Source organism: Penicillium canariense (genome assembly GCF_028826845.1).
Source record: "Penicillium canariense strain IBT 26290 chromosome Unknown utg000001l_segment0_segment0, whole genome shotgun sequence".
Lineage (NCBI taxonomy): Eukaryota > Fungi > Ascomycota > Eurotiomycetes > Eurotiales > Aspergillaceae > Penicillium > Penicillium canariense.
The window spans coordinates 8,729,229-8,744,408 of record NW_026622728.1 but is presented as its reverse complement, the minus strand read 5'-3'; the positions used below and the strand labels follow the sequence as shown (position 1 = coordinate 8,744,408).

Genomic DNA, 15,180 nt, shown 5'->3' with positions numbered 1-15,180 from the left:
GTTGATCCCTGCCTATCGCGTTCTCCTAAACTTCCCTTACACTCGGGGAAGCACCGCTCGATGATTCCTGTGACATCGAACTGCGGCCTCGGAGGCTGAGATTCCCAATGCGCTGGACTAGATTGCTGCCAACAGCATCAACCGCACCCTTCGGGGCAAGCAAGGTTGGACCCTGAGCGGCTGCTTCTTGTACCTTGAATAGCCGGATCGCGGTACCATTCCAGACGCCAACAGTGCCTGGGGTGGCGCCCGCAGCAGAACCAACTACCATCTCGCTAGAGAAAATGAAGCCCCAGAGGAGGGACTCATACCAGCCCATGGAAAGTGCCGACCATTCGAAGGATTGGGCACGCACGGCGTTTGGTTCTGAGAGTATACTTTTGACTTGGGGCTCCTCAGCAAAGGATGGCAGATTGTGAATTAAAGTACGAGCTTCCGGGCTTGAGGTGGCTTGAAGGGCAGCGTCGGGGATGTGAGGTGCAATGGCGGAGATGAGGGTTATGATGGTGTGTAGAGGAAGCTCCGGCAGCCATGATTCAAGCTGAAACTTATTGTCAGCGATTATACCAGTTCCAAAAATTCATAAGCACCTACCCAGGCTACAGTGGGCGTGAAACCAGCAGAGGTTGCAGAGAACAAAGCAGACATGCTGGTCTGGCTGGTCATGCTGTTCTGCCGCGAGAAAGACGGTCGTCCAGCTGGTAGTTTGCCGCGTGCCTTTTCAGAGATGCCGCGGATCTGAGAGCTGGTCTCGTCCGCAGTCGAGGCAAAGGAGGGTCGACGCGACGTTTGAGCAGATGGGGAGGATTGCGACGGCGTGCGCTGTCCTTCTTCCCCCTCATCGTCAGAATCGTCATCGCCGATGGCGAACGCGCTGTTCTCTTCAGGAATCCGTGTCAGAGGCGATCGAGCGCCAGAGGGAAGGTGGAGGTCTTCTTCGGAGTGAGAAAGCGTTGGGCTGGCAGTCAAGTCCCCAGGGGCATCCCCGACCTTCCGCTTTTCTCTCTGACGCTCGATTTCTTGCTGTCCACTTTCGAGGGTGAATGCTCGGACGGCTTCAAAGCGCTCCTTATACTTCAGAATCGAGTACACCAAGTACGGGTTTTCTGCATTGATGAGCACGACTGTTAAGAAAGTGTTGGAGATCTTTTTCTGAGAACATACCGGTGAAGCCATGCTCAAGAATCGCGTTGATGAAGTCAAGTAGCGACGCAAGAAGAGTGTGATTAGTCTCGTTGGCCAGCAGGAAACTTGGCGCAGACATTGACGAAAAGAGTTGCATGACCTTGGAACAGGTGCTCGGTGAGATATGCTTGATGTGAGGGGCAACATTAGTGAGGATTATAAGTAGCGCGGGATAAACCGTGTCGAGTTTTCCTTTGCTGGTAGTCATAAGGGTTTGGATTGACTGTCCATGTTAGTTTGTAGACCATGTATTGATAAGGTCGAACCCATACCATGATAAGATAGTCAGCATAACTGCCGCGGAACTTGAGGAGCCGGATAGATTGCGGCAAGGTTTCCTGTGCCTCAAACTTCATATTCAGGCTCTTCCCAAAGTTCGGCTCTGCGCTCATCGTCTGAAGAATGAAGATACAGAGTCGCACCACTCCTTGTTTGGATGCATCCGTCCTATATTCCATAGCATAGAAGACGCACAGGATCAAAAAGTCGTGGGATCGATTGGAATCGATGATGAATGACCGGAATCGTTTGTTGCATTGCAGTGTCTCCCAGAAGAGAATCAAGATCTCCGGAGCCCACTTCACCGATCTCTGACTACCGGGAAGATAGGAGCTCGTGGCTTGCATCTGTGTCATAGTTAGGATGAGGCAAAAAACGTATCTCAGTAGACGTCACATACAGGCTGGTTCAGGATCCTGGTCATACCATCCACAAGGAATTGGAAATCTTGAGGTCTATGCAACCTCCCAAAGTAATGACGGTAATAGTTCTTTGGGGGAACTCCGCGACCATCTTCCGGGATGGGGTATAGAAGAAGGACAAGGAGGAATTGCAAGCAATAAATCACCAGGATTTGCTTGGGATCTTTCCACACTACATGGTCATAGGGAACTCGCCATGCGGCGGGGTTATATTTCATGGCCTAATCCCAAGTCAGTATCCGTCAGACCTTCTAATTTGATAGGAGCATACCGTATTAAGAAGAGAGCATAGAAGCGTCAAAACGGATTGCTTGTCTTGGCGAGTAGTGATATAGGTAATTGCCTTGACACCTTGCACGGGCAATGTGCCTAGCACGGTGAGCTAGTAGTACTTCAATAGCGTTAGGTGAACAAACTTACTTGACGGCATGTACATCGCCTTCCCCGTCATCGTCAGCAGTAAGCGGAGAACCTCGCACCGATTGTTCTCCAAGCTCTTATTGGAACCCATCGCCGTGTTACAGCCGACACCACTCTGCCAGATCGAGTACGAGATTTTGCTCTTCGCTGTCGGAAGCTCCGGGATGCCGAAGTCCGCGAAGAAGAGCAGGTCCAGCAGCGTATCGATCAGCTCTTCTGCTAGAGGCTTCACATCCTCATATTCCTCATCGTGGGGGGAAACTGCTCCTGCTGGTCCGACTGTGCTTCGTCAAAGAGAACTTCTCCTGCAATTTGTGCCTGCCTAGTCTTCTTCTTGCGACGCGACCAGAAGAACTGCTCTTCCCACTTCTCCAAGTACTCAGCCTCGTAGACAAAGGGGAGGAGGCGAGTGAGGATCCGAATACAGTTGAGCACATCACGCTCAGGCGCAAGATCTGGGTCCGGAAAGGAGGGGTGGTTCTTGAGGACTATCAGTCGAGATGAGACTGATAACAGCAGGGTTTCGAAGTTGCATAAGGCATGATCGCGCGTTCGGCGGATGTCGGCCGGCGTGAACAGGCTGAAGATGTCTTCTGTAGACTCGGGAAGTTCCCAGAACTTGCAGGTCGTCAGTGTTCATGATCCTGCAGGTTCAATAGCTAAGGTTGCACCCCCCGGAACGACTTACTCGTGTCCAGTACGGGTCGTCCGCGGGGATCTCCTTCTCTTCGGAGAGACGGAAGATGCCCTGCTTGAAGACGAGCTTTGACTCCGACGCCCCCATTGCTGAAGAGTCCAGTCGCTCACAGCGAGGGCTTCATGTAGCAGATCAGTTGCAGGGCCCAAGGTTGCCGAGTGTTCGCGTTGTCAGTTGTTGCCGTGTGCTGTTGGTGTTGCGGTGGTTCCTGTTGCGGAGTCTTGGCCTAATCCCGGGTGATGACCTGCGGACCCGCCTAAACAAGTGTCCCGCGACTTGGACCGCCGCGATCTTCACGGGCTTTTCGGTCAGCTCTCTGACAAAATAACCAATTTTATTGTGTGCGAATTGGTAGCTACATTCACTACCGACTCTTCAGGTTTTTTTGCACTCACTTCCAGCCCCAATCTGGCTTACAATTGTCCTATGGGGGATAGGCGGAGACATGTTACTCCTATTTGTACACCAGGGAATCGTCGCCTACTTCGGGGTAATTAAAGGGAAATAGGCTGTGATTAATTCAATATTCTTATTCAATGTTAGAGATCCGCTCAGAACCATGATTTAAAATACAAACTCCGAAACGCGCAACCGATGATACAAATCAGATCAAAGAGCACCATTGCTCGCAGAAAGCCTCCGGCTTCTCTCGTATAGCCACTTGTTGCTCAGTCCCAGGCTCCGTCGCTTGCCATTAAGCGGAGAAGGGGTACTAGGTCCGAGGCTGGACATGGTGGACTCTCCGAGCGAGTTGCTTCGAGCAAGAGGCGATGACGACCCAAAGCTTTGTCTCCGACTAGATTCCCTGCCGCCATTGGCCACTGCCTTGTGAAACAATGGGCTGGACGCAGGCGAAAAGGGAGTTCCGGAAGAGACACGGCGGTCTGTATAGGCAGGGGTCGAGGACAACGGTGAGATGGTCTGGCGGCTCGCACTGACAGGGCTTGCTTGGCGCGAGGTGGACAGGCGGTAGCGTGGTGGAGTAACGTAGGTGGTTCCGGGGGTTATAGGAGGCGTCGCAGTAGGGTCCAGGCCCAGAAGTGCACGTTGGGTCGGGGTGAGCGGGATGTCAGAGAGGTCATCCTTCGGCTTGAAGAGGGGATACAGCGCCAGGAGAATATTGAACAGCAGGAACACCTGAAGGAAGAAAAAAGGGAGGTGGTGATAGATAGTGTGATTTTCGAAGGCACGACGAGCACTATTGAGAAACCAGTTAGAATTGAGTTATTCAAGCGCAAACATTGGTGAGAACCGAAAGAAACCTACTAGGACTTCAATGTGCCCCCAAAGACCCATGTCAACACCAATGTGACCCCATTCCAGATCACACTCCGTAGGTTCTTATCACCGAAGGTTGCGGCGTTCTGGCGGCGCACAATCTCACCGAGTTGAGGATGGCGCCATTTGCCTGGGGTACCTGACCCCTCCGAGGCGGGAGTTGCAGCGGGCGCTGCGATAGGCGCAACTCTGGGAGTAGAAGGAAGAGATTGCGCAGCCATGAATCGCAAGAGACGGTGATGCAGGGGTAGTAGGTGGGGTCACAAAGTACAGCAAACAAAAAGCGAGTGGCTGTAGCTGAGGATTAATACATGGCTGTCTTAGGCCAGGACACGGGGGCAGAAACTTTACCTTCTGGACGAAAATAATGGGCGCTTACCTGGATTTGAAGGGAATGTAGCGGTCGTAAAGCTTCACACCCGCACTGACATTGCCTTGAGGAGTGTCGTCGCTCAGAAGATCATTGCTCAGGAGATGTTTTGATGGTCGCGAAGGGCTGGGATCAGCGAAGAGACAGGCGCCGCAGCGCGCGTCAAGATTAAACGCCGGTTTTATAGTTGACCCGATCGCCGCCTCATGCGCGTCCCGCGGAACCCCTCAAACGTCATCGTATGATTCAGGACTGGTTGTTGACATTCTGACAGCCGCTGGCGATATATCGATATTGGACTGTTTGCATTCTTGCAAGCTGGGACATCTTACATTTGCAGCTTCCAAGCGAGCAGCTTTGTGACGCTGTGATTTGCAGGCCTCGACTCTTGACACTTCCGCGATCCGACGGCCGAGCTGTCATCAGCAGCCCAAATGGCCGACCAGAGTCCAATTCTGGCGAGGCTGGATGCAGCGCTCACGGATGCATTAGCTGACTGGAATATCTACACGACTTTGTTTGCTGGCATTCTCGTCGCATTTGCTTTTTATGCCGTGGTTTCGAACAAGGATCCCGATGTCCACCCGTTCCTTCTCGCTCGCCAATCTACAGCATCTCCCATCCGTCAATCCGGCGAGTCGGCAACCTACCGCAGCCTCGAGACCCCCTATGGACTCCCCCTTCGACAAGGATTAAATGTGAAGGACGTCGGCGCACCCAAGTGGACCGCCGGTCGGCGTGGTGACCTTCGTGATGTCTGGAAGAGTGCTGTTCGTGGAGCTCTCAATGAGAATGGTATTAGCACTGGAAAGCAGGGCAAAATATACACTGTCCTTGGCAAAAAATCCATTGAACACTCGTTGGATCAGGTCACACAGGAGATTAATGTGATCGGCGGTCACATTCAGAAGTCCGAGGTGAAGACCGTCGCCGTCTGCCTGACCGACTCTATTGAGTTGCTGGCTGCTATATTCGGTATGGCCTCCAAACTTCAATACCCTTGCACCATATACTAATACCTAGGGACTATAGCTGGCTCATTTTACGGATTCAAGGTTGTCCTGGTTCCCCATAACCTTCCTGCGGAGACACTGTCAGGCCACCTTCAGAACGCTAAAGCTGACGCGCTTATTGCCGAGGCCGGCTCACTTGATCTTTCCTTTGTCACTAAAGGTAACAAGCAGCTGTCACTCGTTATATGGGTGGCTAAGGATGGTAACCGGCACATGGATTGGCATGAGGTCCCTGAGGATGTGAAGGGCGGGCTTGAGGTTGCCGTCTGGCACGAATTAGTCCAGGAAGGCAAGGACCTGGCCGGCTTTAACGTTCCCAAATACGACCCTACTACCCCTGCCCCCGAAGTCAGTACAGTTTGGCCCTCGGAATCTCCGTCTGGCGAATTTATCGATTTCAAGCAAGAGGTAAGAGATTGTCATTACTTGAGCGATCCCGTGTATTTTTCTTTGCCAAAGTTGCCAAATTTATGGTCACATACGTGCCGTTCTATCGACTTCCAGCAGCTACTCTTTCAGTCATCATGTTTTAGAGGAGGCGCGCTCGTTTGCCATAGCGTTGGCAGTTGTGGCATTGAAAAACGCACGGTTCAGCCTGTATCAACTCATCTGACACTTAATCTAGAATCTTGTGGCTGCCATCGGCGCCCTGGGCTCAACGCTGCCGCGAAACCAACGTTTCAGCCCGTCTGATCTTGTCTTCTCTATCGATTCGCTCTCCCGCTCCTATCCGCTCTGCCAAATTTTGAATGCCCTGTTCTCGAATGCCTCTATTGCCCTGAACTCGGTTGCTGGCGAGAATGTCGACTTTGCCTTGGCTACTAATGGCGTATCTCCAACGGTGATTGTTGCATCGTCGCGCACTATGTCCGAATACCACGAGGGTGTCATGAAGCCGCACACCGGACTGGTCTCTTCTTTTGGCCGGTGGGTGCAATCTCGGACACTGAATGCAGGAAATATGCCACCAAAGGGCTTCTTCAGACAGCTTGCTCAGATTGGACCAACTGCGGAGCTTTCGCTGCAAAAGTTGCGTCTGTTGTGTATCTCACACCGTGTCGATGCTGATGCCTCCGTCCGCCTGAGCTCGGAGCAGCTTACGGACCTCCGAATTTACACGGGGGCTCGCATTCTGTATGCGCTGACTGGTCCGGGCATTGCTGGGGCTATTGCCCAAACCAATGTCTTCGACTACAGGTGCCTTGGTGGCCCTAGCCATTTTGGAGGTCCTCTCAGCAGCACCGAGGTCACCTTGACTGGCGTCTCCGAGAGCCAGGTAGCCGGCGACAGCCTGCCGGAGGGTCAGGTAAGTCCATAATTCTCATGATTGGTGTTAGCGGTATCAAATAGCTAACGTGTAATTTCTATAGATCATGGTGACTGGACCCGCTGTTGTTGATGGCAAGACTACCCTTTCCGCACGGGCACGTATTAGCGCCGACCACACCCTTGAATTGAGCTCTTAGGGCCATTGTCTGTGGATAGTACTGAACAGTTCGTGCTTCCGAACGTTCCCGTTCCTTTTTCGGCTCCTCTGGAGATAAAAAACAAAATTCAAAGTCATTGGCCAGCGAGCCTTCTTTTACGATATGAAAATTCATTTGGCAGCTAGCGGGGTCACTTATGACAGATAATCCAAAGGTTTATTTAGTTGAAATACAATGTTGGCTCCAAGAATCTCGACATAAAAGTAATATACACATGCAAGTATGCACTCCCACCTTTTGACAAGCTGAACAATTCTCCTCATGGGCGATTATCCTTTGAGAATGGAGAGCACTAATTCCTCAATGGGAGATCGCTCCAGTGCGCCCGATACCTTCTCCAGCTCACTCTTCGCCTCGGCCAGGCATTGCGTCACAGAGGCATGGAGCTCTTTGTCCAGGGCCAGTCCATGAATCGAAAGGCTGAGTCGTAAACCATTGTAGACTGCAAGAGTCTCCTGGGCCCGAGCCCGAGCCGATGGAAAATCATCTGCAACGGCCTTCTTGGATTGCTCCTGGAAGATTGGCCAGGCTGCGACCAATTTGCGCGCATAGCTCAGGACTTCGTTCGCTTGGTCCTTTCCGCCAAAGTCACTGATGGCTCGAGCAGCACTGAGCTCAAGCAGGGTACCGATAACAAAAGGCTGGTTCTGCGGAATGTCGGCCTTTACACTGGACGAGTGCGTCGCAGCGTACTGGTTCATCAAATCAACCGCCTGCTTCGCCATATTGAGTGCCTTCGTCACCGCGACCCCCTTGAAGTCCCCATTTTGCGCGAGGACATGGATATCGAAAAATAGGCGCTTCACCACTCCCAGGTCGCGGAGATAGAAGCCAGTGCGATGACTTTGGCGAATACATTCCATGATGATCGGAAGTTTGCCTGCGTCGCTAGCCTTGCGAACGAGCTGTTCCAGCCGGTTGTTGCTAAGCCTCAAGTTGGACATGTAGAGGCCACTCAGGAAGGGGACGAGGGCTTTCCATTCATTGTTAACCGCAATCAGCCGCAGGACCTCGTAGGCGTCGCTTTTCGTCGGCAGTTCGTTGATCGTCATAGGTCGCAGTGTGAAATCTTCCGTCTCACTGATTGCCACGGTGATCGGCTCCTCCTCTAGTCGCTGCTTGTGCTTCTCCTTGAACGTGTTTCGGCGTTGCTGGTTGGGCAGACCAGATGGAATGAAACGGTCTTGACGGAATCGATTGAGGAGCTGATCCAGTTCGGGAGAGGATGTTGGGGCGAAGGTCGGAATTGCTTTTGACAGAGGGATTCATTAGCCACTTCCCTCACACGTAATTGAAGGAGAGTATGGGTATTTTACCTGATTTTGATGCATAACTACGAGTTTGGGAGGTCACCGACTGGCGCATGCTGCTCGACCAGCGGATGAAACTCCCCATAGTGAATTGCGCCATACTTGAGAATGGCAGGTTATGCACTTGAAAACGCCTGAGAAAATAAGAGCGACCCAATGCACCAGGGACGCTTTTCACGGAGCAAAGGCAGAACGCGAGAAAGTCAAGGCGGAGAAGAACGTCGCCGAACAAAATCGGGGCTTGGCGGAAATTCTGCCGATTCGCTCCAGCCAAAACTCGACTCCGACTTTCTCGCCTTGTCCTCACCCATCAAAACCATGGCGGCGTTACCAACAATGCGGCAGCTGGGCTGCCTGAGGTCTTTGATCAAGACCCAGGAGGCTATACAGCCACAGCTGGCTCGTCGATTTATTTCAACCGCCTATTCCCAGCGCCCCCAGCGCGTCCCTCTCCCGCAAAACCTCCCCGAGCAATTCCTATCACAACTACCCACCCGCATGCTCCCTGAGAATGGTACGCGCTTCTAGGTCTTCTGAACTGACCTGCTTGCCATGGTACTGACAGCGATCCCCATTGCAGCCCCCAAGCCCATCAAAGTCTACACGCCTCCCCCTTCCGCCCGCAAAGCATGCAAAGACCCCATCGGAAAGGTCACCGAGTTGCAATTGGAAACCCTCGACCCCAAGGGCGAGCGCAAGGCCCTATTCGACTACCGTCGGAACCCTCGCAGCATCAAGCCGGGTGATATCATCCGTGTGACATTCAAGAACGGCGACCCCTTCAACGGCGTTGTCCTGAGCATCAAGCTGCGCGGCATCGACACTTCATTCCTGCTCCGCAATGAGCTTACCCGTGTGGCCGTCGAGATGTCGGTCAAGGTGTTCAACCCCAATGTTCAGAGCGTGGAGATTGTCCAGCGGGCACAGCGCAAGATACGTCGCGCGAGATTGTACTACATGCGGTTCGTCGATTCCCCACATATCCCCGAGAACACTAGAAATTTAATCTTTTTACTGACTCAATTTGTCTGGGCAGGTCTCGCAAGCACGACCGTCGCAGTGTGGAGAACGTTGTCAATGCTTATGTTCGCCAGAAGCGGGCGTTCATGGGTGGTGGCAAGCGGTGATTGTACGAGTGTCCGGGGCGATCAATTTAGCATATTTAGGATGTATTATTACCTGTTCATATCCAATTCTTTTCCGAAATGCATCATTCTTTCTGAATACACATTGAAAGACACTCAACCGATAGTCGGCAGATGCGGCATATCTATCTTGCTCTGCCTCCGGGTACTCTGAGGTTATCAGGCCCTTCCTAGTAAGCTTCCAAGCTCGACGGGTCTACCATTTCTATGCCCGGGAGAACCTTTCGATGCGTAGATGATATTATTTGGATTAATAAGGTGGCAATACAAGAACCGCATATGTTGACCGGAGACTGTGTTTCTATATTCTTGCTGACATACCCCATTGAACCCTGTTTGTACCACCCGATGCGTATATCCCAACTACCTTATGCACCGATGCTAAATGAATACTTGATATACCCTTTCCCAAGATCATCGGAGCAGATGTTGACCATAACCATTGCGTGGTGGCTTCGCTACACTGTGAGGCGCCGGGCCTTCAGGTACTCGTAGTCTGGCATCGAGTCCCAGACGGCCTGCTCAATGAGCCCGGCGATCTCCTCGCCGAACTCAACCTTCCACTTCGCGGTCTCCACAGCGATATCGAGGCTCTCAGGGGCCTTGTCCTTGACAATTCCCTTCGAAGTTTCTAGCGTGGACATCATTATGCAGGCAGCTCGCCAATGTCTTTCCCGCTGCTCGTCACCGGCCTCGTCCGCCCATATGTCGGACTTCTTGTGGTCATCCTTCCCCCCCCATTCGAACTGCAGATATTCCTTATCCAGCCCTGTTTGATCACAAAACTTCCGGACAATCTCCGGATTGCGGATGAGATCGTGGGCATCCACCACCGGAGGCGGAGTCGGCACATCGGGCTGCGTTATGCACCAGTCATACAGCAGGCGAGTCCAGCGCAGGCTCATGTTCGACATTGAACTGCCCTTGACCCCATCCTCGTCCATGAATCCCTCCGCTGCAAGCTTCTGCAGCGAGCGGTACATTGAAGGCCATGCCAACGCGGGGTGGCGGATGATGAAAGCGAACTGCCAACTGCGAAGGTACTCGTCCGACAAAACGGTTTCATTCGAGTGAGTGTAACTCTGTGTCGGGCCATACGACTCGGGGATCCTCACGCGCAGATCGGTGAATGAGTCGACCACATCACCCGTTCGCATCCTGTGGCACGAGGCGGGATTGACGAACCAAAACGCATGCTCCTTGACGAACATGGCTTTGTTGTCTTTCTGCGCCCGCGCAGAATGATCCTCCAACTCGTCCAGGCATCGCTGGAAATCACCCTTGAACTTCTGTCTGTCTTCTTTGGTCCACTCGGATGGCTTCTTGGCTAGGGTACCGCCCTGTGTGGCAGACAGGAAGGCCGGGTAGAAGAAATAACCCCCTTTTTGGTTGGTGGACAGCTTGGGCTGTTCATGGACATTCAAGATCTTCAACAGCAAATTGGACGCCGTGCGAGGCACGCTGACGAGCAAAAGCCGCTTTGGGGCCGCGGGGGCGCTCTTAGCCTGAAGAGCGTCGGTTACCGCCATGGCTGATCCCAAGCCAAGTAAGCCGAAGATAATGAGCGGTCGAACTTTCGAAGCGAACAAGCTTAACTTGGTACCGCGCAATGAGCGAGCTGTAAGATGGCTACATTCTGGAGGCGGATGGCGTGATTAAATAGCTAGCGGGGCCCGTTCACCAGCCACGGCGTGCTGGCATGCCTATGAAACTCTCGACCGTGCGACAACCTCCCCCAATTGCTTGATTTGGCAATAAAGAATCACGGATGTTGTCGCTGCTGATCGCTGCTGGAAGGGTGGAGCAAGAGGCCCACTGCTCAGCGTCGGACTGGGACGTCTCTTTTCGATCTGCGGTTTTAGCGAGCCCTCGCGAATGCATGCTATACAGGCTATATAGTTTCGGGGTCTCGGAAGCTTGCCGCCCCGCGTGGTAGTGTGTTTCGCGGATCAATGCTCAGCTCTGCCCGAGCCAGGGTTGCATGCATGGAGGGTAGGATGCATCCCACATCCGGGCATTGACACGGACATCGCAGATAATGCGCCCATTCAACAAATACTAAAAGGCAGCATGGGCTTCGCTCGGGGCCCCACTGAGCCGGTTGCAGGAGATGCGGGCAAGCACCCACTTCCAAGGCAAGTCACATTACCTTGAGCGACCTCTCAGGGCCGCAGTGGATTCTGCATTGTCGAGCGAAGGCTTAGCTAAGGAGTCACTATCGCGGCATACCTCTATCACAATCCTCGGTAGAACAGCACCCAGACTGTCTGCATCCGGATTGCAATCCCATGGGGAGCTCCATAAACCCTCGGCAGGCTGCCCCGGTCCATTCTATTTGCTCGCATCTGGTCACTAACTTGGTCCTCTTTTCCTGGCATAATCCTTGCTCCTCTACCAGCCGCGCAGAAGTAAGCACTAGCAAAGTACGCATGTAATTAGCCCCCTTGCTTGACCTCGGCAAGGACCGCACCACTACAGTCCGGTCTACTCTTGCGGTCCTATAAGATAAATACAGAAAACCATGTAATATATATATGATTTCTATAGAGTCTATTGGTACTTTCTTTGAATCATTTATTGATATAGCTAAGAAAGGAAGATATTAGTGTAATTATGGACTATAAAGGACTATAGGGGATCGTGGCGTGGTCCTAACTACTTCGAAAAAGACTAAAGACTACATAGTCTAGTCGTAGTCCTTACTAAGGCCTACCCACTATACAGCTAAATTTATATTATATATAGATCTCCGAGGCCAGTTCTACTAAATAGAGATTGAGCCAGAGCCTAATACTAACCTATAACTAGAGGGCGACGAAACAACCACCAAAGATAGCGAGTCTAGTAGGAGAACAAGTAGCGAAGACAACACATAATATACCCACCAAGCCCTAGGTTAACCTAAGACAAGCTAGGACGACTATAACTAAATACACTACGCTATGGAAGTAGCCAAATAAACTAGCTTGCGTGGCGAGGAAACACTAATGGAAAGAAGCAAATAGTTAAACATACACGACCAGAGATGGAAGATAGCTATACAAGGGGTGCGATAAGGACGAACTTAGGGAAAAAGATATTGGGATTTGGTTATAGTAGGCGTATGGTATAGTATCGGGCTGATTTACGGCTACATTTGTTTAGCAAAACGCCATTTTCCTTTGTATTTACTATCTGCTATGTTCTGGTAGGCGCCCGGTTAGTATATTTCGGTAATATCCTCAACAGGACTCTTCAAATTAAATTTAGACTGGTAGCTTACAGTAGCGCCTCGATTGTGCACAGTGTTTTGACGAGTTGCTTCCCCACTCATCTACTTTTGGTGGAAATATCCAGACCTGCATTGAATGTAGTACGTACGTATATGCTCTCTACCATTCCTTGGCAACTCGCAGAAACGTGATTCAAGCAACTGTCACTTTCTGGCTAAGACTTTCAGTAAGCATGAGATGTGTTTCGTGTTGGATGTATGCCCCTGTAACGCTAATGTCCTTTTCGGGATTGTATCTTTCAAGGCTTTCCAGAGGTGCATACTTCTCACATAAGTACAGCATATCATTGTATGCTCTGAATTAAATTGGGTCAACAAAAGTTGTTGCTTAAGTTTTGACGAGCTCGAAATCTGAATACTCACATCGATCTTGACATACTTCCCGGATGTCCAGCAGAATCATTGAGGTACGGATGGAGACTGTAAAGTCTATTCCGATCATCCCATTCGGTCACTGGGTCTGACGGTTGAATATGTCGATGATAGAATCGCATGTAGATTGGGGCTTTGAACTGGTGCGCCCAGGAGCACCTCCACGTTCCAAATTCCATTTCATTGTGGGCATAGGTGCATCCGGGATCGAAGGCGATGGTCTCCATATCGAGCCCAACATTCTGCTCCCACAAGTCGCCGTGGATCAAGACAGGCTCGATAGACCGACCGTCAGATTGTAGAGCTCCCAGGAGCCGCGGAATAACAGCATTGATGACTCGCTTACAGGCGGCGTCAAACTCGGGCCATATCCCGTTCGTCTCATTATCATACTTGATGACATCCTGAAGCTGATTGGCAAAGCACTTGGCCCAGCTCGTTTCCCACTTGACGGTTCGCTCAAAAATTCCACACACGGTGGGAACAAAGAAGCCAAACATACCCGTAGGAGACTTGCCCTTGGTATGAAGCTCGGCAACTTTAGCCGCAAAGCCTTCTGGCTCTGGCGCCATTCGGACATCCATGTTATGGTAATCTCCAAGAAAGAAATATACCTGTGACTTATCATCCTGGTACTGGCCCCATCCACATGGCTTTGGAACAAATCCGGGGACTACTGAATGTATGGCGGTTGCTGAATGATATTCGCCTTCTGTCAACGGGCGTGCTTCTCGTCCCGTAGCACACTAAACAATCCCAAAAGTTGATCAGTCTCTGCAGCTCGCTTTTGAGAGAGCGCAATCCGACCTTGAGAAAATAGTTTTTTGGAGTTCCATCCGATAACGTAACCGAGACTTTGGCCGTCTTTGTCCAGGCAGAGGCACCCCAAGAATCCGCAGAGACTGCTCTCGTATCACTGGGCATAGCTGCACAAACGAGTATTATTCGTGGGCAATCAATGATGGAGTTTCCGGTTCTTACCTTGAACAACGGCCGTGTGAAGCTTAAAGTTCCCTTCAACTCCCGACACCCATTCTCCTGATGTATCTGCCATCGTTTTAAGGACAGGGAATAGGGGAATGGATTTTCCACTCGAGCGCTTACGAGAAGATTGAGGAGGATTAGGCACCCTTTCCTCCATTTTACAAAGAACTGAACGTTGCCAAGTGAATTATGTTCGAGGCTGATGCAGCTACCCACTGTTCCACTATGTAAGGGCAATAATTGGCTCTTAAGCGTGGAAGCGCAGCTGTGGGCGTTTCTACGCCTCTTGTTACTGGACATGCCCCGGCCAGCTCCACCCGTCATCTAGGAGCGGAGTGCACAAGACACACGATTGCTGGAAGCGGTGTGGGTGAGACTGTGACAGGTATTTGCCGTTGCCGGTTCACTATTTCGGTACGTGGAGCGTAGTTGCTTGACATCTAAATGCTTGACATCGGATTTTCAAGTCGGCGGTATGACTTGGAGAGCCTCGTTTCTGCGGGCGCATGGGCCGCTCGATGCGTACTTCAAACGTGATTTTTACAAGCTTCATGCAAGTCGCGAAAATTCAATCGAGATAAGAAACTATGGATGTCAGCATGGAGGCAAAATCTATCGCCATGGTTTGTACACATGCCTGTTAAATAGATATGCAAATATATGCAATTAGAATCCTGGCGGTTGTCAACTAGCCCATCTCTGCCGCTCCCCGGTGGTCGGACTTTGCATGGGCTAATTGGTTACGTGTCTCATCGTTGCGAGCCTGAAATAATTTGCTGTTGGGACTCAAGAACATGGCCTTTTTATGAAATCCTACTACTTCTCAAGCGGACCCGTCAAAAAAAAGGGGATTTCAAGCAATGATACATTCTCGGCGATAATATACCAAAACCAAAGCCCCTGCACAAAATTTATTTGACCCAGCACAACAATCGGCTACGAAGAGC

The 15,180-nt window shown here is 51.4% G+C and overlaps 7 protein-coding genes across 7 annotated transcripts; 2 read left to right on the top strand and 5 right to left on the bottom strand.

Moving 5' to 3' along the window:
- Positions 1–25: 25 nt before the first annotated feature.
- On the bottom strand, positions 26–3,090 carry N7482_003029 (Hid1 family protein; the record flags this gene model as incomplete). The annotated part of the gene is made up of 9 exons (XM_056685154.1): positions 26–541; positions 595–1,124; positions 1,165–1,408; positions 1,458–1,811; positions 1,865–2,107; positions 2,158–2,255; positions 2,307–2,585; positions 2,648–2,924; positions 2,995–3,090. 9 exons carry the CDS (start codon positions 3,088–3,090, stop codon positions 26–28), a joined length of 2,637 nt encoding a protein of 878 aa, XP_056548760.1.
- A 522-nt stretch (positions 3,091–3,612) lies between these two features.
- N7482_003028 (uncharacterized protein) lies at positions 3,613–4,502 on the bottom strand (the record flags this gene model as incomplete). Its single annotated transcript, XM_056685153.1, has 2 exons — positions 3,613–4,201; positions 4,270–4,502. 2 exons carry the CDS (start codon positions 4,500–4,502, stop codon positions 3,613–3,615), a joined length of 822 nt encoding a protein of 273 aa, XP_056548759.1.
- A 583-nt stretch (positions 4,503–5,085) lies between these two features.
- Positions 5,086–7,130, top strand: N7482_003027 (uncharacterized protein; the record flags this gene model as incomplete). Its single annotated transcript, XM_056685152.1, has 4 exons — positions 5,086–5,626; positions 5,684–6,072; positions 6,290–6,970; positions 7,035–7,130. 4 exons carry the CDS (start codon positions 5,086–5,088, stop codon positions 7,128–7,130), a joined length of 1,707 nt encoding a protein of 568 aa, XP_056548758.1.
- A 290-nt stretch (positions 7,131–7,420) lies between these two features.
- N7482_003026 (uncharacterized protein) lies at positions 7,421–8,561 on the bottom strand (the record flags this gene model as incomplete). The annotated part of the gene is made up of 2 exons (XM_056685151.1): positions 7,421–8,400; positions 8,468–8,561. The coding sequence occupies 2 exons, from the start codon at positions 8,559–8,561 to the stop codon at positions 7,421–7,423; spliced, it is 1,074 nt and encodes a 357-aa protein (XP_056548757.1).
- A 218-nt stretch (positions 8,562–8,779) lies between these two features.
- N7482_003025 (mitochondrial 54S ribosomal protein bL19m) lies at positions 8,780–9,588 on the top strand (the record flags this gene model as incomplete). Its single annotated transcript, XM_056685150.1, has 3 exons — positions 8,780–8,975; positions 9,042–9,423; positions 9,498–9,588. The coding sequence occupies 3 exons, from the start codon at positions 8,780–8,782 to the stop codon at positions 9,586–9,588; spliced, it is 669 nt and encodes a 222-aa protein (XP_056548756.1).
- Positions 9,589–10,064: 476 nt separating this feature from the next.
- N7482_003024 (uncharacterized protein) lies at positions 10,065–11,135 on the bottom strand (the record flags this gene model as incomplete). Its single annotated transcript, XM_056685149.1, has 1 exon — positions 10,065–11,135. One exon carries the CDS (start codon positions 11,133–11,135, stop codon positions 10,065–10,067), a length of 1,071 nt encoding a protein of 356 aa, XP_056548755.1.
- A 2,101-nt stretch (positions 11,136–13,236) lies between these two features.
- N7482_003023 (uncharacterized protein) lies at positions 13,237–14,303 on the bottom strand (the record flags this gene model as incomplete). Its single annotated transcript, XM_056685148.1, has 3 exons — positions 13,237–13,995; positions 14,057–14,175; positions 14,231–14,303. 3 exons carry the CDS (start codon positions 14,301–14,303, stop codon positions 13,237–13,239), a joined length of 951 nt encoding a protein of 316 aa, XP_056548754.1.
- Between the last annotated feature and the right edge of the window lie 877 nt (positions 14,304–15,180).